Here is a 21,757-nt window from a genome sequence, read left to right as displayed (position 1 = left end):
CATATTATTCTTATAGCCTGTTAGTTTTAAAAGTACTTTCAGATCAGTCGCAATATTGTCAGGTAAAACTTGTTCTTCTTTCATAACATATTTTAAACAGGGTCTCTATTAAGGCAATTGACTTAATAGACACTATGAAAATTAACTTATGAGTCCATTAGTTACAAATCCCTTAATATGTCCAATATTAAAATATTTTGCTTCACTCTGTATTAATGTTAATTTTCAATGTTTCTGTTCTAATTGTAATTTTTAGATCTTTCCTAAACCTGCCACTCTTCTGATGAGGAACAACTGTATGAAGTACTTGTGGACTATCTGAATTACTCTCCTTACCTAGAAAGTAACTGCAAAGAGCCAATATACTCACCATCATTTCATTCTGCTATTTTTGTCCACTTTTAGCAGAGCTATCTTCAGTTCATCATGTCTTCCCCCAAAGAGCAACAGCCAGTGGTGGGATTCAGCTTGTTCACATCAGTTCAGGCAAACCAGTTGTTAAATTACCCCCACCACCCCACTATCAAAATGGATCCTGGGCACTGTGCTTCACTGCAATGGAGAAATGGGAAACGGAGCAGCCAGCACAAGGGAAGGAGAAGGTTGATTTCTCTGCTTCTTCTCCCTGCTCCTCCTCCTTCCCACATGCTGGCTGCTCTGTTTCCCATTTCTCCATTGTAGCACAGCACCTAGGATGCACTTTGATATCAGGAGGGGTAATTTAACAAACAGTTAACCCAGAGTCAGGTTGGCCATCATGGGAGGCCCGTTCCACATGTGTGGTGGAGCTGGAGGATGGGAATGGACCATGAATCCCAACATGGCAACAACATATTACTTTTGGCATCAAGTCACAATATGAAGGATAGAAGCCAGAAAGAGGGAAAAAAGAAGATGAGGAAAGACCCCTCATTCCCTGAGAAAACAACCTATGTAAAAAGGAAAGTCTCCCTAACTATTAATTCAAAACAAGTTTTGGCAATTAAAGAAGTATTTCCCAATACCATCTTGGCCAACAGCAGCAACTAAGGCATTTTCAAAAGAGTCATGTGAAAATAATGTATAACATTTGCCTTCTTCTCACTTTTAGTTGCTTTAAGTATGGTTTCCATGCATGGTCCATCAGGTCTTGTCTATATTTCTTGCTGAAATAACCCAAGTAGGAGACAAAGGCAGTAATCAATAAGACATCACCACACAATGCATTTTCTTGCAGTTTGAAATCTCTTACTGAATCAGCCCATCTCACATTTTCAGAGGCCAGGCCCCCAACCTAAAAAAAAAAACCAAAACAGGAAATTAGACTTCACCAGATTCCATGTCTGACACATCAATGGAATTTCTACCATAAGAATCATTGTGGAAAGAGTAGAGAAACAAATATTGCTTAAGAAGAGGGGAGATAGTTTTTGGTTTCAATAATCTTCTATTCCTAAACAACACTAAAGCAGCAATTTTAGAATATATGTATCTCCTTAAATAGCCAAGACACTTGCTGGAAAGCTATGGAAACAGCTTGCATCTCCACTGGAACTCTTTGAATCTCCCTTAGGGGATCTATTTCACACTGTTATAAAAGGGGATGAGTCGGGCAATTTAGGAACATAGTATATTTTAATTCCTGTACCTTTGTCTCTTGGAAAACACTTTTCTTTTTTTTAGGCTGGACTTGAGTTAAATAAAAATCATAGTTAGCATAGAACATTTACAACTCAAAAGGAAGAAGTAATATCAAAGCTTTTTCTCTTCCTATCTCTCAATGGAAAAAAAAGGTGGCATGTCTTTATCCATAGCTATGACTGAATAACAGGTATTGTTGGACCACTAAAATTCTTTCTTTCTGGGAGGTGAACTGACCCAAAGAAAGCAGACTGTATCTCACCTTCATATGCATAAAGTCAGAATGTCTAAATATCAATTTAGGGTATCAAAATGCAAAGTTGATCTTAGTTCCCCTAACCAGTTGTAAAGTATGAGTCTTCTTACAAACAGATAACCAGATGGACAAATAACCAAGGGACTTCAAATGCCAGTTCTGAACCAAAGAGATAAGCATTTACTAACCTGTACATATTTCATCAGAAATATATTAAGCTGAACAGAATAATGTTCAAAATTGTCCATGTTTATATTTAACAGAAAGACACAGCTATAGCACACTGTGCTTATGCTTAATTCTGGTCTATCAGCATACCCAAATCACAGACATCCTGTAATTTTATGTGTTTCTATATTTATAGTTGTCTTTATATTTCTATTTTTGTTGCATTGTACTGTAAGCCACCCAGTGTCACTCTGGGTAGTGAGGTGAGCAGAATATAAACTGATTAAATAAATTCTTTTCACAAGTACTACTGCCAAGTCTGGTACCACTTATTGTGGACCAAGGCATCTGGTTGTCCCTACCTAAGTGCCCTGTCATTTTGACAAAATTAATGGAAAAGGGCATCAATCATGTTTCCATGCCAGACTGGACAAAGAGTGATACATGATATATAAAGTCTAAAACAGAAAAAAGGGTCTACAACCAGACCACAAAATGAAAAATTGAATTTTAACAGCTTCATCTTAATCATGTTCACCTTCCATGCTAATTAATTCTTATTGCTTTTTTCCTGATTTCAAATTTTAACTGGCTCTTCTGTGACTGACCTCTTCTGCAATAGTTGCAGCCTAAACTCTCATTCCTCTCTAAATAAATATAAACACAAATGTGAAAATCATTAGCCTTTGTTTATTGACAAAAATGCACAATGACCTAAGATTTGTACTGAAAGTCATGATTGGGGAGATCTCATACTTGGTGCTTGTGTTAATTATTCACAGTGTACTATTCAAATATATGACATTTTGTGTTCAACATTTAATTAGGAAAACTGTGAACGGATGTACCTAGCTTAAATTCTCCATGACATCTTTATGGCAAAAAGCCAATCTGAGCTTTAGTGGCGGGTAAATTCCATTGCATTAATAACACATTTTACTAGAATATCTTCAAGCATCTTGAAGTATTTCAAAAATAATGAGGGAAATAAAGTAGAATACTCTTAAATCTCATACAGTGAAATTCACAGAACACTTAAACCATTGCCTTTGCAGTTATACTGGCTTCATTTCATTAAAAAGCAGTCCTTAAGTTCAGACTGGAAAGAATTGGTAGACTGCAGCAGTAGTTTTTATATGCCCTTGTAGCTATGAATTTTGATCCTAGCCTCAATTATAGTTGTTTGGTAAATTTAGAGGACACTGCATTGCCAGTAGTTTGAGGGTTACAGTAGTAGAAATTGAAAATCACCAGAAAGACAGAAAAAAACTGCAAAACCAATGGCAACAGTTTAAGCTGTTTGCTGTTTCTTAATCAGGCAAGTCTGATCTTTTGCATAATACAAGGTTATAGCACTGTACACCTGAAAGAGACTTATTGCAAAATTCTATGGAACAGTGGTTTTTAAAATCTTGTATGCTCATTACAAATAAAAATTAAAACCTTCCTGTCATGCCAGCTGGAGCTGATGCATGATTATCATGCTGTTAAAAAGCATCACAAAATTAGCCATATATTTGTATAAATGATTAAATATGAGAAAAGAATCTATTGAAATTATTGCATCTCACTTTGAAGGTTAGGCAGGGTTGTATATTTGTGATCATTTTCAAGGAAGATCTGTCCATTGCTTCTATATGGTGCATGTGCCATCACTGAAGTACTGTTACGTTCCTACTAAATGCATTTCCACTATCTTTAATGCACTTTAAATAATTAGTGCTGAAGCTTTTATGTACTCTCATGGATTAGATCCCTATCGTCTTTTTCCTGCTCTGCTGCATGCCAATTCATTGGAAAAGTAGGAAAACCTAGCAGTTCTTTAATTTTCTCTTTGCCAGTACTAAAGAATGAAAAATTACCCACAAAAAACCATACAGTATAGAAGTCCAAACTACTCCCTCATGTAGATTTAATTTAGAAATATTTATCCTTAATGTAGACTTGGAGTCCTAAAACTTTCCAGACTTGCAAACACTTCTAGTTTTCTTTCCAGCCATTCAGACCAAGAAAGACATACTTCAAGAATCTTTCTACCCCACCGGAGGCTTCAGCCAATGATACTCACCAGGCGATTTGCAAGGGAGATGGTATGTTCAGTGGCTTCTGCATCTTGCTGACATTTCAGCTTCTCCATGGTGGCCTTCTCAAATTTGGCTGTCAACCTTGCCAGATTTTCATTAAGATGCTAAAATTGGGGGAGTAGGGGAAAGGGGAAGCCATTTCACACAGCATAAATATCATAAAGAAATACAATCTCAATATATGCACCAGCACATTGTAGCTTCGGATTTAGATAGCACTGGAATTTTTGCTCAAGAGGTGATTCAAAAAAAGTGAAGAATTTCATTCATAAAATAAGTCAACCAAGTGGATTCTCTTTATGGGGAAGAGTGACATAGGTAACCCACAAGGCCATTCAACTATGAATAGATATTTAAAACCTAGATGTGTTGAACTGTTAACAGCAGACAACTAGTACTTATCTGCACTGTCAGGTTGCCCTATCATAAGTATGGGCCATCAATTGCTTCTGGAGGACAAGATAACATTGTCCTCAGCTTGCCCCTGCCCACCATGAATGTGACTTCTGCCAGTGTTTTCTTGCTCTATGTTTGAAATAGTATTTGTTGGTTTAAGCCAACTCAAAAGTAGCTGTCCAGTTTCCCTTCTCACTAATGGAATGAAGGCACATATACCTGTCCAAGGATAATGTTTCAGAATCCAATCTGGGTCAGTCACTTGGACCAGAAATTTAGTCTTCTGAGCTTTCAGACTCATGCTAGATCCCATTCTTAGGGAACTTCTCTCTAGCAGAGTGTTTCCTTTCTGATTTTAATTTTCTTCGAAACAAACATCTGTACTTTGGATCTGTCCCTCATCTCAGTTTCTCAGTTCGCCTCAGTAAAGACTGCTGCAGCTTCTACTACTGGCTTTTCCTAGTAGCACAGTTATAAAACACTTGGTTGACATGCAGAACTGCTCTCATTTGAAATCCAGCAGAAACCTTTTTATTATATTTTTTTCTGTTTCTCTGAACTACCATATCCACTTTTCTCCTGGGATTTTTTGTGTTTATTTACTTGGATATTGGGGGTGGGGGGTGGAGGGGGTGGAGGGGGCTGTATTTGTTTTTTTCATAAGTCCACCTATGTAGTAGTTTATCCTTTTTCCTTCCACCTCAAAAAGGTTCATCTCTGCTCTCAAACAGTCCAAATAAATAAATAAAACCCATCTACCTCAACTGACTGGAAAAATGATTGAACAGTACACCAAAGCAGGAATCTCCAACCTTGGCAACTTTAAGACTTGTAGACTTCAACTCCCACAACTGCTGCTGGCTGGGGAATTCTGAGTTAAAATCCACACGTCTTAAAGTTGCCAAGGTTGTAGATTTCTGCACCAGAGGACCTGTTTAAAAAGCAGTACAGGTAGTCTTTGTTTACCAACTGACTGTGACTATTCAAAGCTATGAGGTGCTTAATTAAAAAAAAACTTTACAGCCAATCACAACTTTCCAAAGTCACATGATGACCCTTCATGTTCTTTGTAATCAGCTTGCAAAGACAGAAATAAAATCATAAGCCATGGTTATGTGATTTTCTGCTAAACAACTGTAACATTTAATGACTGAGTTGCTGGACTCAGTTATGATCACTGTAAAGAGCTATCTGTAAAGTGGGTAGTTTAATAGGTAGTTCAGGGAAAAACAATATTTTTTAAAAAATCCATTCATGAAATTCTACCAGCCATGAAAATATAATCACTAAACGCTAATGCTATGGCAGACCTTATTGAGGCACAGCTAGGAAAAGAAAATCGTACTTTAAAGTTGGCTGCTGTGCCTGCATTTAGGTGCATTTTGATACTTTACCTTTATATGTATATTTTTAATGTAACTTTGCATACATTTGGTGGTGCATACACTTTTATACATTTATGTATGTCCCCAAGAGGAAAGTGAGAAGCAATTGTTTTCCTGGTATGGAAAACTGTGGGAGCACAGCATGAGGAAAACCTCACTATGAGGACCAGAATTGCTGCAAGTCTGGGCTGAACATCTAGCAACTTGTTGCCAAAATGTCCCCATCAGACAGAAGTTTCCTCAACTGCTGTAGAATCCGGTGACCATCAATCCAGGTGGACATCAGGTGCTCTTCTGGGAAAAAGTTTCATCTCTCTAGCTACCATTCACCTGTATGCATTCAACACAGCTTATTTTGCCTTTTTTCTATTCTTAACTTCATAATATTTCTACCTCCATTTCCATTGGGTTAGATACAAGGGAATTGGGGATATCTTATAGCTTTAATAGCTGTACAGAAATAAAATATTGGCAGGCGTAGCTTGTTAAGTTACATTGTCCTTTGCATCTTGTACTGATTTCTGGCCATTGATATAAAATTCCAGGCCTAACAGCGCATGTATCAGTACTGTTTATAGCCTAAGTGAGCAAAACTGCTCATGGGAGTTATTTAGAAAGCCAAGTGGAAAGGCTCATGCAAAAATAGCTCTATTAGCTTTGTTTCAATGGTTGAGAAATGGCTTTCACAATGGGTCTCCCAATCTTTATCACTCTAATTGATCATTTTTGCTACTTCACTGTAAAACAAAAGCAGAGTGCTCCCAAATTATTTTACTCCTGTGACAAAAGAAGTTAACAATTGATTTTTATCAGCCTTTACACCAATAGCTTAAAGTTAAGTGCCTCTAAATCATTTTAATACTGCTTGAACAATACTTGAGAAATAAACTTGAATTTGAAAATGGTACGTACTTTGTTAGTAGCATTTGGAACGACTAGATCTATGAAAAGAATTGTCCCTAAAATCCCAAGCTACAATTTCTATAAAACAAATGTTCTTCCTCCCTTTCTAAAAGTATGTGTGTGCATGTGTCTGTATGTGTGCTTGGCCACTGTACAGATGCAAGCATACAGTTTAAATTAGCTCTGTCTTAAAACTTGATGGAGCTTCTGACTTCTTTAAGCAGGACTTTTATTTGTGAAGGAGGTACTTTTGCACCACATGAAAGGATTTATGTTGTTATACAAATGGTGGGCTCTCCCTAACCTTTCCTCTGCACCCTATCACATTCACCCCAGCTGATTCAGAGAGAATTTTAATCTCCTGCACCCGATTTGGAGATATGAAGGGAAGATTCAGTTGGGGAGGAGGAGGAGGATCTGTTCAATTAAGGATATCAATTCTGCTGAAATTCAGCCACAAATGCTTTGCTTAGCCTGGTTGACAAGTAAACAGCCTAGTAGACAATCTACTATCAAACATAGTTGGAACGAGTATATTGGTTTCTGCCTATCATGTAATTCTTAAAAGTCACGATGTTTATAATACATAGACTTAGTTTAATTTTTTTTAAAAAAAGTCAAGTCATAGTCCTCCTCACCAAATTAACAAAAGTAGTAACCAACTCTCTGAAAATATTTCATGATTTTCCCTTCTATTACATAAATCTTAATACTATATATTAATTAGTGTTTACATATATATATGTAAAAATATGGTATTCAGCTTTGTTCGGGTATTTTCCCACGTCATTATAGTTGTGCTTTTAAAGTTGTAGCAACGTTTCAGCAGAAGCTCATCTGCCATCCTCAGGCTTCTGTATTGTGTTCTCAGGTTGCACTGCTTGCACTGGAACGAAGCCGAAAGCACCAGCCTGAGGATGCCGAGTGGGACCCGAACACACCTAGACCTACATATATATACATATACATATACATATACATAACACACACACACACACACACACACACACGTACGTACGTATGTATGTATGTATGTATGTATGTATGTATGTATATGTATAATTATAATTATTACAGCAATAATTTCCAAAAACCTTACAGCAAAACCTGAAGTATCATTAAATAGTCAATCACCTAGACTTGGGATTGCTCACCAATTGCTCTTCAGGCTGCAAATAATTGAAACTTTCACTATGGCTGATGCATCTGAAGAATTTAAAATGTTAAGTCCAAAAAAGGCAAAGCAATTTTGCAAGTGGTCAATTGCCACCACTTTTCTGGTCATTTTACTCTGCATTTTAATTACTCAGAAACCTTTTAACTTGCATAGTGATTACTGCATGATCATTTTAAAAAAATATTTTTTAATACTACTACTGTACAGGCACCAGCCAGTTTTAAAGTAAGCCGTGGTACTTTCTTTAGGCAAAACGCAGGGTGGTTTTCTACAGCAGCTAATTATGCAAGAAGCCCGTGTTTAAGGCTCTAGAGAGTAATCTATGCCAAGAATTTCAAGGTGCAATGCTGATTTCACTTTACACTTAATTTCCTAGGATGCTTTTTTGCATTCAGACTTACTGCAATTTTGGCCTTGATGTTAGCCAGCTTTTCCTGGGCATTAGCAAGCTCAGCATTGGCTTTGTTGAGAGCCTGACGCTTGGGCTCGACATCACAGTATACATTGTAAAAGCGCACGATGTTGATGACCCAGGAACAGAGCCCAGCAGCTGCATAGGACTTGGATGCCACCAGTTCTGGGTTGAAAGTTGTATCCTGAAGATAAGGTTGCAAGGCTCGGAGGCTGTTCTCATGTATATTCTCTTTGTTGAAGTGAATCAAGGAGTCTAGGAAGCTGTCAACCTTGGCCATGGCCACCTTAGCTGCTTTCCAGCTCCTGTCCTTGGGGACCTTACCACCCGAACCCATGAGTACCATCACGGCAGCAGTAACATTGCTGACAGCAGATGGTGGCGATCCAAATGACTTCAGTTCCGTCAGATTGGTCTGAAAGGGGAGAAGAAAAAGACCAAGCCTGTGAGATGAAAATGAATCGGTTTTCTTTTTTACTTTTCTGGTAATGGGAGTAACCTCTAGAGCTATTAATCAGAGAGAGAAGCTTTGAAGCCTGGGATGGCACTCTGAATTTTAAATATTATGACTCATGCTTTGTAAAGCAATGAATCCCTCTAGTGGCTTGGGGCCATTAACTGCTTGTTAAGTGTGAGAACCAATCACATTTCTTTGGCTTTTCAGCCAAATTGCAGGACACGGAAAAAGCCCAATTAGATTTCAGATTTACATGATATGGAAAAATAAGCATAACCAGGAAAAGATCAGCCTGGCCTGAAATATACAATGTATGTCTGCAGCTGTGGAAGGAGTTTAAACATGGACCTTAACTGAACATTTTCAGAAAAATGTCTGCCTCATGAATCTTTAGCCAGCATCAGTTAAAGTGATTTGGGTCATGAAGCACCATTATGGTACCCTGTGGCTGCAATCATAACGCATCAATAGCAACAAGCTACATAGTGAAGCTGCCTCATGCCTATTCCCATGTACTTTTGATAAAAACAATCTTGCTGACTGACCGGTCACTGAGTACAACTAGAACCTTTACGTGAATGTAGACATCAGAATATTACCTATGTCATACTATGACTTCTGAATCCATTTTCATACAATCAAATAGGATATTATGGACTGATGAACTCAAAAGTATCTTAGAATTTCCAAAACGGAGGAATTCCATTCTCCATGCTTGGCCAAAGCTAAAATATCACTGATTTCAGTGAGGGGCACTGAAGCTCAGTCTTTCTTGTGAAATCTATAACAATTAAATGTACTCAGACTAAGTTCTCAAGTTCTTTGTAAAGTCTTTTCTTGCTGTACTTGTGCATTTAGCTTCTTCCATTACAGAACAAATGTTTGACGTATCATGTATTCAAACACATATGTATCCCTGAAACTTTGTCAGAGCTTCATCATACAACATACTGACAAAGAAGCCATTGTAAAAACTCTAATTTTATGTCCATATCATGCAGTTGATTCCTGATTTTCATTAACTCCAGTCAAGCTATTAAAAAGAGCTTATCATTTCAATATCGGAACATGACACATATAGTGTTTCCCTAAAGCAACTAAAAAGAAACATTTAGCTGGAAATGGCTTGTGTAAGACCTCTTCTGTCACACAATGGCAAGTTCCAAAGCAGAACCCTACCCACCACCCATCATGGGACTGACAACAGCAAACTTAAGAGCATGCAGATTTTTAAAACCAATAGTATGGACCAGCTATTATGAGCAAATACTATCACATCAAACCAAGAAGAAATGCACATAATATACCTCCATTCAACAGACATAAGAAACCTGGCAGAGCAAATGTCACTCTACACAAGGATTCTTACTCTGATAATCAATGGACATTGATAAAGAACATTTGTTTGTTTTTTAAAAAAATTATGAAATCCATTAAAAAAAACCTGCTTTGGAACTGAGTGCCAGGGTAGGTTGTTAAAGAGTCTGGAAGGAAATCAAAGTCATAGAATTAGAAGAAGCCACTGAAGCATTGAAGTCCATCCTATCTCTGTGTGTTTAATTCCTATTTCTTAAGTTGAGTATATCATTTGACTCAAATTTCTTCCTGCTTTATTCAGACTATTTTACTAACTTATCAAAGTTATTATTTCTGTCTTCTGGGGTATAAGCTATCCAGCGCTACCTAATAATTATTTCTGGCACTTCTTTCATCCAAGTCATTAATAGAATTATCTACAAGAGCAAAGGACGCAGAACTGAACTTCAGTGCCTCTCGCTGGTCTGATGAAGAACCTTTACCTGCTCTGACTACAGTTTTCAGGTTAACTGTATATCAATTTCATAGTGATTCCATCCACCCTTAACTGTTCTGTTAATCAAATGCTGAAGTTTTCAAATGGATGCATAGTACCCATGCAGCCAGCTGAAGAATATAACAATCCCCATTCTGAACTTGCTTGCTAGATTCGTTTGTCTGTTATTTTACCTTATTAATAACCTACCCCAATCCTAACAGAATCGGGGTAAGAACTGTAGACAGTCATACATATCTGAATAGTATGGATACTGCAAGATACTGATTTGTAATAATTTGGACAAGCAGGGCATGTTGTTTTCACCATGAGCCTGGAGGCTATTGCATTGATTGGTTAGGGTCAATGTCAGCATAAATTCTTTTCCCTCTTCTCACCTCGTCAGCAATTTTCAATTTAAGAACACCTGAGTGAACTTTTAACAGAGTAATAATATGAACAGTGCATTGAACAATATTTAAAATGGAAGACAATTCACCCAAGGTCCATCATTCTCAGCCAATGCTAAATATTCATGAATCTGAAGTCCCAGTATATCTACTTGGATACCATAGTGGAGAAGCTAGTTTAGGTAAATTCATTGCCCAAGAATTTGTCTAAATTATTTTAAAGAATTATGGTCAGAGCATTGGACCCAAGCTCTGATATTTCATCAACTCATATGGATTTCTGGGTGATCTTGGGTTAATCCGTTTCAGTTCTTTGTCAATAAAATGAAATAATAATGAAAAATACATTGAGATAGAAAATAATAGTATCTATCATGACAACACATGCAAACATTTAGATGTTTTTAAAAAGCAGGTTAGAGGAACAACATTTCAAGTAAAAAATGCACTGCTAGTTTAGGCTGTTGGATGCATCAACCCTCATCCATCAAATTGTTCCTTCATGGAGCAGAATAAAGGAAGGATCACTTGATGTCTAATTTCCTTCTCTATTCTGCTATTTCTCTGTATATAAAATATTTAAATGAAGAACAAACAAAAGCCATTCCTTTGGGACTATCCATGCTAATTTCCCACACTATTGTTTTCAGTGGTTCTGCAAGGTTCTGTGCCTTTTGATATATAGATAATACATACATTGCTTGCTAATCATATCTCTCTGTGTCTCTCTTTCCCTCCCTCCCTCTCATTTAATAAATAAAAAACACGTTATAGTTTTGCTAGCTGAACTGAGTGAAATCTATGCCTCCTCTGATCTGGATATAGGGATTGGCTAGAAATCAGTAGAAGTAGAAATTATCCACTGCAATTTTCCAAAACAGACAAAAGCACACAATCAAAACTGAATAAACCACTTCACAGTGTGTGAATTCAGTGCTCACCTAGAACTTTGTTGCACATTGACTTAAATCTGTGAGAAGGTAAAGCCTTCCATTCAGGTCTAGCTGCAGTGGATATTCATTTAGTTTTCAAATGGCTGTATGCTTAAAGTTACAGACATGTGTAAAGAACCATCTCTTGTACAAAACTGTAAATGAATGCCACATTGCAATATGAAAGGCTCTTTCTGTGATACAGCTGTTGCATACTGCAGCTGGTACCAAAGGTGTTGCTGCTAGCATGTACACATTCATATTGTTAATCCACCTGGATGATAAATTAACAAAATCAGAAATATAGCAAACTGCTGTCTTTGTGGTCCTAACACAGATGTCACTGTTCCTTGCTAGAAAATAAATGAAAGTATTTCAGCTCCAGGTAGATTCCACCGGCAGATAAATCACCCCAACTTTTGTTTAAGAGTGACATTGCCAGAAGGATTTAGCTGAGATACATTTCAACATGTACTTGTAATAGGCCTAGATTTTCCACCCACACAACTCTATTTCAGGCAGAGGAGTAATTTAACAATGCTAGTCAAATGGTTTTCACTGTGGGACTTCCCATATTCACCAGACATGTTAGATGTAGAGCTTCACAGAATTACTGATCTAAGCCCAGGATCTTAGAGACTGCTGCCATTGCTTGATTCATTTCACTTTGTCTACGTCTGAAGGTAGTAGGATTTGGAGCATCCTCTACAACCCCTTTCATCCCCCGGTCAATTAGAAAATACTAGGAAGCCCATGAAGGCAGCAGGCTTCCCTCACCTTTGGACTTGGAGGTAGCATTGATAGCTTTATCTACCACAAATGTGTCCATCCTGCTTTAAAACCTCTAGAGCAGGGGTGTCGAACTTGTGTAATAACAGCGTCATCACAACATAGCACAACTTTTTTTTTTTAAACAAGTTTTATTGATTTTTCAAGACAAACAAAACATAACACATCGAAGTATAAAACCTCCTTTCCAAGAACTACCCATAAACCTCAACAAGACAAACAAAGCATTATTCTTTAAAACATGCTTCCACATTATCACACTTAAAGCAAAATATTGGAGAAAAAAAAAAACCTCCTTAGTTATCATTTATACATATCTTTTCCCAATTTCTCTCCCTTTAATTTCATTTCTCCAAGATTTTATTAATTTAGAATCAAACATAGATAATCCACACACTAAACATAAAAAACTTCTTTTGAAAAGTGACTTGGCCCCAGGTTACATCTTTTTTGACAGACCTAAATCAAATTCATGCCCACCTTATATACCCTTCATATCTTATTAACCATTTTGTATTTTCTATATAACTTCTCCCATCTTTTCACTCTCTTAATTATATTTTATTTATTTCATCTTATTTCAAAGTCATTATACTTATGTCTTTTGTCCGTTCTTTACCAAACATCTATGTATCTCTTCCCTTTAACAAAAAATTTCCCCTGTAATCGCTTTTGAAGTATGACGCCTTCTCCTAAAATAAAACTTAAAATAATACATAATTTCCATTCTGATTCTGCTTAGTACCTTCTACATATTAAATCTTAAAATGAAAGAATAACAAACTTATAGTATAATTAAATATATAATTTCTATTCTAATTCTAATTCTAATAAGTACATTGTTTTAGAATAGAAAAAATAAAATACTAAAGTTATAATAATATTAAAACACTAACAAATTAAACTTTAACTAAGCATTAATCATTTAACAAGTCTCCTAATATTTAATCAAATATCAACATCCATCATTATTAAACATTAATATTTCATTAAATAATCCAATAAACTGTTCCAAATACAAATACTACAATACTATCTTATGCACTCTTGCAGAATCTTCTTTAATTATAAGCTATCTATCATCCTTCATCTCTAAAGAAAAAACTTTTTTTAAAAAAATCTTGTCCTAACCCGTGGCTTTTTTTTTCTTTTTCCCTCCCTTTCTTCTCCAATCTGGTCTTTTTGCCCCCTCCTCTCCTCTCCCCCTTTTTAAGTTTCCCTCTCTGTTGTAATTCTCTTTTCAATTGCTTTCTAACATTGTACCTTCTTTTCATCCTATTTTTCTTTTTCTTGGTTGTTTTATTAAATCTTAAATTCTCCTTTTCCCTTCCTCCCTTCCCATTTTCTTTCTTAATCAAACTTTTTAGTCCATTAAAGATGGCTTCTTCCTTTTCTTCTTCTTCTTCTCCTTCTCCTTCCTCCAGTGTTTGCTGGTACATAGAAACCGCCATTTCTAAAAAATGGAAGGCAGCTCCCAGAGAATCCTTGCCGCTTTGTTGTCTTTCTTTTAATTTTTCATATTCCATTTTCAGTTCAACCGGTGGTACCATTATAAGTTTTTTTTAAAAAACAACAACAACAACAACCCAGATGCTTTCAATCTTGAAGTAATTTCCAAATGTCAAAGTTATCAAACAATCCAAACAAACAAAACTTTTTTCCTCTTCTTCTCTTTACAGTTTTTTCTCCAGAGGCAAAATCCCAGATATATTTTAAAAGCCGTATTTCCATTAATTAATGGTCTTGTAATCTTCAAGGCGTCTCCTCCAGCAAAGTTTAGAAAAAAAAAATTTTTTTTAGTCCTCCCCTTCCCACTTATAACAAAGAGCTTATTTTTACCTTTAAAGAGCAAGTTTTTCTGTGCTCCTTTGCTTTCTCCGTAGGGAGGGGGAGTGAGCTTTCCTTCAGCACTTTCGCCGATGTTACAAATTCTTTTGGAAACAAATGAATCAATCCAAAGTCAGGTTTCCAGGGTGTTTTAAAAATAACATCATGTCGTGGTTTAGCCAAGAAAACTTCTCCTTCTAAGTCTTCCTCCTGCACGAACTTGTCCGGTTGAAGAATCCTTTATGGCTGCCGAGACAGCCGCTCATCCATCTCGGGAAAAAGGAGTCTAGCCGGCTGGGGAAGGGGGGTGCGATGTCCCCAGACCCCTGCTCGGATCTCCTCTGTCTTCCGCTGCCCCTTCAGGGTAGCGACAACCCCAAAATCCAGTTGGATCGGGGGTACCTTGACGGCGAGCACAGCAGGGACCCGCAGAGAAGCGGATTCCTGCCGCCGCCGAAGCCTTACAACCGGAAGTGTTACATAGCACAACTTTTTCTCTCTTCACTAAACCAGGCATGGACATGGCCAGCACGTGACACATCCGGCCTGTGGGCCACGAGTTTGACACCCCTGCTTTAAAAGATGGCTCATCTGCAGCATTTCAAGCTGTTGCAGGTATAGACAGAATGAAAATGTCTGCCCTTTTGGACTTATGTGCAACATCATGGCCTAAGGAGATCAAGAGTGGGACTCGCTTTGATGTGACAATGATGCTGTTATCACCTTGACTTCCCATGTCTCTCCTTATGCTTCCTCCCCAACAGATGCCACTATAACTAAGATGTGAATTTGAATTCATTATATTTTCTAAATCATAAAGCTAAAAAGATTTACATCCTTCTCCTTTATTATTCACCATTGCTTTGTATTCTGTTTCTCTGATAATTCTATATTGCTTCTGTCTTTTGAAATACAAATAAAGCTACGCTTAGATAGAGCATCTCTGATAGTTGTTTGATGCTGTGGTGCCCATTCAGAAGTGCAGGAGGAGAGACATATTTTGGGGTGGGGAGGGAGAAGAGGAGGAGGAATCACATTTTTTTACTAATGTTCTTTGGACATTCAAGTTCCAGCTGGGAAACTAGGACTTATTAAAGTAAGATTAAGATGTAACATGTGCAAGGTGCTTTTCTGTAAATTACACAAGCCAAGGGGGATGGATTGTTATCTTTCCAGTGAAAAATCAAAAATAATGTTTCAAAGAGGAAACCGAAATACACAATTGGCTATGCAAATGTTGTTAAGAAAACTCTATGCTCCAGACAATGGCCTACACTCCGTTCATAAAGGACTCCAGGAAAGTGACTGGATATAAAAACCAAACAGGGAAAAGGCTTATCAGGCAGCTTGCCATTCTCATCAAGGTGGGATCAGACCATAATAAAAGGGGGAGCTTGGCAAAAACTCAAAACAAACAAGCAGTCTAATACTGGGGCCAAGAAAAGAGAACATGAAAGAGGAATGAGAAGGCCTCATTGGGGACCAGACTTTTGTGGGACACCAGTTGGTGGTATTCAAGTGTTCCTATACCAACCTCTCCAGAGTAGGTGAAATAAACAGGAGAACTAGAAATCCTACTTTGAGAAGACAAATAAGATGCCAGGTATGATGGTATTCATGATTGGCACATAGCAACAGAAGGAACCAATCTAAAAGAAGAGGGAAGGGGAGTTGCATGTATGTATATAAAGAAAAAACATATCCTTGTACAGAAATATGTGAATCAGAGCACAGTAGGTATTTAGGTTAGAATAAAAGAGGTGGGGGAAGGTAATCCTACTGTGAGAATTTATTATAGACCACCTGGGCAGGCAGAAGAACAGATGAGGTCTTTCTGCATCAGTTGGCCAATCTTTCAAAAAGGCATGCAGTAGTACTAATGGGAGGTTCAGTTATCCTGACATCTGCTGGGGATTTGCCAACAAATTATTCTCTTTCTTGACAACAACTTAATTTGTCAGAAGGTGGAAGGAAGAACAAAGGGTTCTGCTGCCCTGGATCTAAATCTCACCAAGAGGGGAAAAAAATTGGGTGAGGAAGTAAATGTGACTGCCACCCTGTGGGAAAATATTATCCTCAAAATTGTGACATCAGATTGGAGGAGGAAGGGAAGAGAGTCAGATCTGCATAGTGGATATTAGAACAGTAAATTCTGAAAATTCAGAGGGAAGCTATTTCAAATCCAGCGGCTTCAAACCCTGAAGGAGAAAAGTAACCAGGAATAATAGGACATTCTAAGAAATCAGATACTGAAGATCCACTGCAAACAATTCCTATTTTTAAAAAATGGGGAAAATATAATAAGCCAATGTGGATACATGAAGAACTCTCTAAAAACACTGCAAAGGGGCGGGGGGCATGCCTAAGACATGGAAAAAAGCATATCATAAATAAAGACTACAAATAATCTCCAAAGCCTGTAGAAACTGTGTGAAAAATGTTACAGCTCAGAATGAGCTGAGATTTGCAAGGGATACCAATGTAAAAAGAAAGAAAGAAAGAATTTGAGTTTGTCAGAAATAATAAATCAAAGTGGAGAGGCTGCAACGGGGATGGTGAAAAGCAAGAACTTCTTAACTGCTATTTTGTGTCTGTCTTCCCTCAGAAGAGAGCCCTTGTCGCAGATATTTTGTTCTATTGCTCTGACCGCTTTTGGACCCTAAATTTCAGTGTCCCTATTGTACAATCTATTTGTTAAAACATTGAACTGGGCCTCAATTTTTGTAACTCAGTCTTACATTTATGCTTAATGATAATCCTTTTTGTGGTCAGAAAATTCCTGATGCCTTGGTTTGGTTTGGTTGGGTTGGGTTGGGTTGGGTTTGATTGGTTTGTTTGGTTTGGTTTGGTTTGGTTGGTTTGGTTTGGTTTGGTTTGGTTTCATTTGGTTTAATGGGTTGGGTTGGGTTGGGTTGGGTTGGTTGGGTTGGGTTGGTCTGGTCTGGTCTGGTCTGGGAGTTCCTGCATAGTGGATGCCTTTCTGTAATCTGGGGCTGTCCATGTTTCTTGACATTTCAATTAAATTTGCTAGTAAGGATTTGTGTTTGTTTTCTCCCTTAATATCATTCAGTTATGAATAAATAAACATGAGGGCTGAAAATTATGTAGCTGTGATCCCCATCTGCCTGGGAAAAAGCAACAGTATTCCAGTCCTAGAATGTCTATCAAGCATTGTCTTCTTGACTTTATCTTGAACTTCTAAGAGCATCATCCAGATATCCAATATGGGCCTAAAAGGCTGAAATCAGCTAATAACTCTAATAGTCCAAAAATGTTTTCATTTTGGCATTAATTCTTTTAGCCAAGAAAGTATCTGCAGCAGGATACAGATTCCCATAAACCAGCAAGGTATAAAAGCCAGGTGAGAATATGAGGTAGGCAATCTTTTTTTTAAAAAAAACTGTTATACAAAGCATCAGAGCATTAACGAGAAACTATTCCACACAGGTAGCAGTTGATTCCATTAGTTATGATTAAATTTATTAGATAGCAGTACAACTGCATGCTAAGCAATTGAAAGCTAAGTCCAAGCAATCTATTTCATTACCTCCGTCCCTTCTCCCTTCCTGACAACCTGTATTTTTCATTACTTTTAGTTAAAAAAACAATGCTGATACTTTCCCCTGGTGCTGCTTCATTAAAAAGCACAAGGATACTAGATCTGGATTACTGGCTGAAACTTATGAATAAACACACATCCACAGCCAATCATTCATGTCAATTGATGGGCTAAACTCTCTGATGCAGGTGAGAAGGAGCATGTGGCGTTTAGTGTCTGCAAATGCTGCCACCTTGTCTCCAGGGAAGCTTCAGGCTTCCCATTAATCTTACCTTAATGAGATGTTGTACAGAAGCAAATGGGAAATTGCCACTGTTTCGTACTTCTGCTTAGTTGCCACCTCTTTTTGTTGGTGTATTTGTTTCTCAGCTGCCTGGGTTTTTAGGGAGGGGCAGTTAAGCTGACTCATAACACAATCAGGGAACAATTCAGCTGATGAACAGCTAATAGAATATCAACATTGGCTTAAGGAACTTCCCCACACCAACCATATTAAGCCCACTATAAAGTAACAACTTTCAAACCACCTCCTCTCCCTATTGTTGGCTGAAGTAGCTTACTGATGTGAAATGATCCTCAAATTTCAAGTCATATTTGCAACATTTTTTTCCAAATGGACTCCCTAATTTTAAAGCAAGATCCATTTGATAGCTTAGTTTTGGGAAGAGTTATCTAGATCCCCAACCACAGGGCCATGAACTGTTCAGAACTGGACCACGGAAGTGGCAGCCGAGCACACATGTGCGGCTCCATTTACGTGTGCAATGGGTGGGCAAGCGCATGTGCACACAGCTCCATTTGTGCAAGCAATTGCGTGTGTACTCGCCTCTTGTGCAAATGGAGCTGCACGCATGTCACTCATGCAGAACCAGCCTCTTCTCCCCAGCTGCAAAGCTGAAAAAGTTGTAGACTGCTGATTCCATTCCAATTTCTACAATGAAGCGTCTGTTTACATGCCCACTAGATTACCTCACACCAGTAGTTTTTCAGCTGTGGTCCTCAGAAATCTTCCAAGTGGCCCAGAGCCTTCCCACCCATTAGCTATCTAAAACCCTGCTCAGTCATTCAGCATTTCTGTCGCTGCTCTCCCTCCCTGTTCCTCCCTTTGCCATTCAATTCCTTTGACATCTTACAGCTTCTCCAGCATGATGTCACACAACTTCCATTTCTAACAAGAATTCACTCTCAGTGGAGTTTGCAGACTGCAGCCCTCAATCATGTATCATGCCTTTCAGTGCCTGGAGCTCATGAGTCAGTCTTGCTAACAGGAAGGCGATGTAGGTGGCTGCATCTTGCCCGCACTGCCTGCTTTCTGCAAAGGAAAGGTCACAGGAGCTGTTTGTGCTTTACAGAATTGCTTCTTAGGTTCAACAAGTTCACGTTCGAGTTGCTTATCATGCTAAGTTGTCTTTACTGTTTCACAAAAAAATGAATCAGTGGTTAAAAACAGGTTCGCTTATGTGTACTGTGTCAAGTTGAGGAGTAAAACTCATCCTGTTGAATGGGTCTTGAGTTCAAGACTATGAATCCATGTAGAGGTACGCAATGTGGAATTAAGATCTTTCACTGACAATTCACAAAGAAAGGTGTGAATGGGAAACAAAATCAGCATCTAAAAACTGGGTTTCCATTGGGATGGAGACACATGCAACCCTAGCTCTCTGCATTTTATGTTATGAAAATTTGCAAGCGATGCCGTTAAGCTAAAGGGTTGCTACTAAATGTCACAAAGTACATAAATCAATTCAAATGCATATTGAAAAGTCCAGCTTTAAATGTTAAGTCCATGAACATGAAGAATGATGATTACAGATGGTCCTTGACCTCACTTAGTGACCGTTTGAAATTATATCAGCACTGAAAAAAGTGACTTACAGCTGGTCGTGAGATACTTAAGACCATCATAGCATCCCTGTTGTCACATCATCAAAACCTGAGTGCTTGGCAACCATCATGTATTTCTGTTAGTTGCAACAACCTGGGGTCATGTGATCACCATTTGCAAGCTTCCCAGTTGGCTTCCAACAATCACAATCAATGGGGAAAGTTGGATTCTCTTAATGATTGCGTGACTCTCTCAACAACTGCAGTTATTCATTTAACAACCACGGCAACAAAAAGGTTCTAAAATCAGGCCCGACTCACTTAACAAGCACATTGCTTAGCCACAGAAACTGTGATTGTAAGTTGAGGACTACCTATGAAACCAAAGCAGGTTTGTTTTTTTTCTGAACTAAGGACAAGTTTGTAATTCAATACTAAAGAGAGGCAATTCCCTTCTTCGTGCTTTCTTTTACATCAATTAGTCACCATAAGTGAAGGAAAACATGGGATATGAAGGTATGGCTCTCCCTGTATGAGTGCAGAGATCTTCCTAGGTAAGTGGGATATTAGGAAACATCACTCCACCCTCCTTAAGTACCTTATTCAATGTGTTCAGGGCTTGCTGGGCAGCAGCAAGGGCAGGTTCAGCTTGTGCCAAATCTTTCTCACAGTCCTTCTGTTTCTGCTGCACCTCCTCAGTAATCAAGGCCACCTTCTGCTCCTCCTCATCAGCAATGGCCTTCTCCTTACTGACTTTCTCGGTCTCAGTGCCCACCACCTGAATCAGCTGGTCGGCATCTTCATTCTTCTGTTTCAGCTCCACCTCCTGAGCTGCCAGTTTGGCCTTCAAATCATCTACCTGGAGCAAAGGCAAAGAGAAGCCAGTCAGGAACCTTTGCACACACACACACACGTACACACGGACGCAAGGTTCAAGTGAAAAAGAATAGATGTTTTCTAAAACCAATACTGTAGCAGCGAATAATTTAATGCATTATAATACTATAAAGGTAACTTAAAAAATACTAAGGCGTCTTAGTATTGTAACAAATAAACAGGATTAGAAAAGTACTTTGTAGTTTTTTAAAAATCATAATGTTTCTAAATACTAAATTGTCAAGGGTGTGTATGTGTGTAGATGCATGTAAATCTTGTTAAGAGTCAGTGACTGGTAAAATATAGAAGGGGGCTAAAACCATAAAGAACCAGAAACCCATAATTTTTAATTGAATTGTCCATTAGTGAAGTCCTAACACTTAAAGGAATAGTTTCTGGCGCAAAGTAATGAAGGTCAAAAATAATCTGCAACTTCCCTAGAGATGGTATGGTTCCTGCCCAACAGTAAGAAGCAAATGAAGTCATCCTCACAACTACCAGAAAGTTACTACTTTTTACTAGCAGAAAGTGGAGTTATAAAGATAGGATGCAAGTTGCTATAGAAAATATGACTAAGAAAAGCATAAGCTTAAGAGTTTCAGGTTCCTCCAATGGGTGGGTTCGCTCTGCAAAAGAGTTATTAATAACACTTTCCCTCCAAGATTGCAAAGGGCAAGGCATTAAAATGAGCTAAGGAAAAAAGCTTGTCAATATGCTGGGCAGGTAAGATTGCATAGATAATTTGTGGTGTGAATGGTTTCCTATTTAGGTGTTGCCAGAGTAAATGACCCAATTTGCCCTGCTTTACTTGGAAGGCTACGTCAAATGCCCGTTTGACGTTGAGTAGCATCTCTGGCTCTTGGTAACCTCTCAGCCAAGAGAGCTGCACT

General features: G+C 38.1%; 1 protein-coding gene across 1 annotated transcript in view; it reads right to left on the bottom strand.

Moving 5' to 3' along the window:
* The window catches only part of DNAH9 (dynein axonemal heavy chain 9), a 221,432-nt gene that overhangs the window by 79,867 nt on the left and 119,808 nt on the right, over positions 1-21,757 (bottom strand). Inside the window, exons 49-52 of the mRNA XM_026696149.2 lie at positions 20,590-20,850; positions 8,391-8,816; positions 4,113-4,232; positions 1,085-1,273 (exon numbers count right to left, since the gene is read on the bottom strand). Coding sequence (XP_026551934.2) covers positions 1,085-1,273; positions 4,113-4,232; positions 8,391-8,816; positions 20,590-20,850 — 996 coding nt within the window. The remainder of the gene's footprint in view (positions 1-1,084; positions 1,274-4,112; positions 4,233-8,390; positions 8,817-20,589; positions 20,851-21,757) is intronic.

Source organism: Pseudonaja textilis, chromosome 2, assembly GCF_049901715.1.
Source record: "Pseudonaja textilis isolate UNSWEBS1 chromosome 2, rPseTex1.2, whole genome shotgun sequence".
Lineage (NCBI taxonomy): Eukaryota > Metazoa > Chordata > Lepidosauria > Squamata > Elapidae > Pseudonaja > Pseudonaja textilis.
The sequence above is the reverse complement of the archived record's forward strand: the minus strand, read 5'-3'. Positions and strand labels throughout refer to the sequence as shown.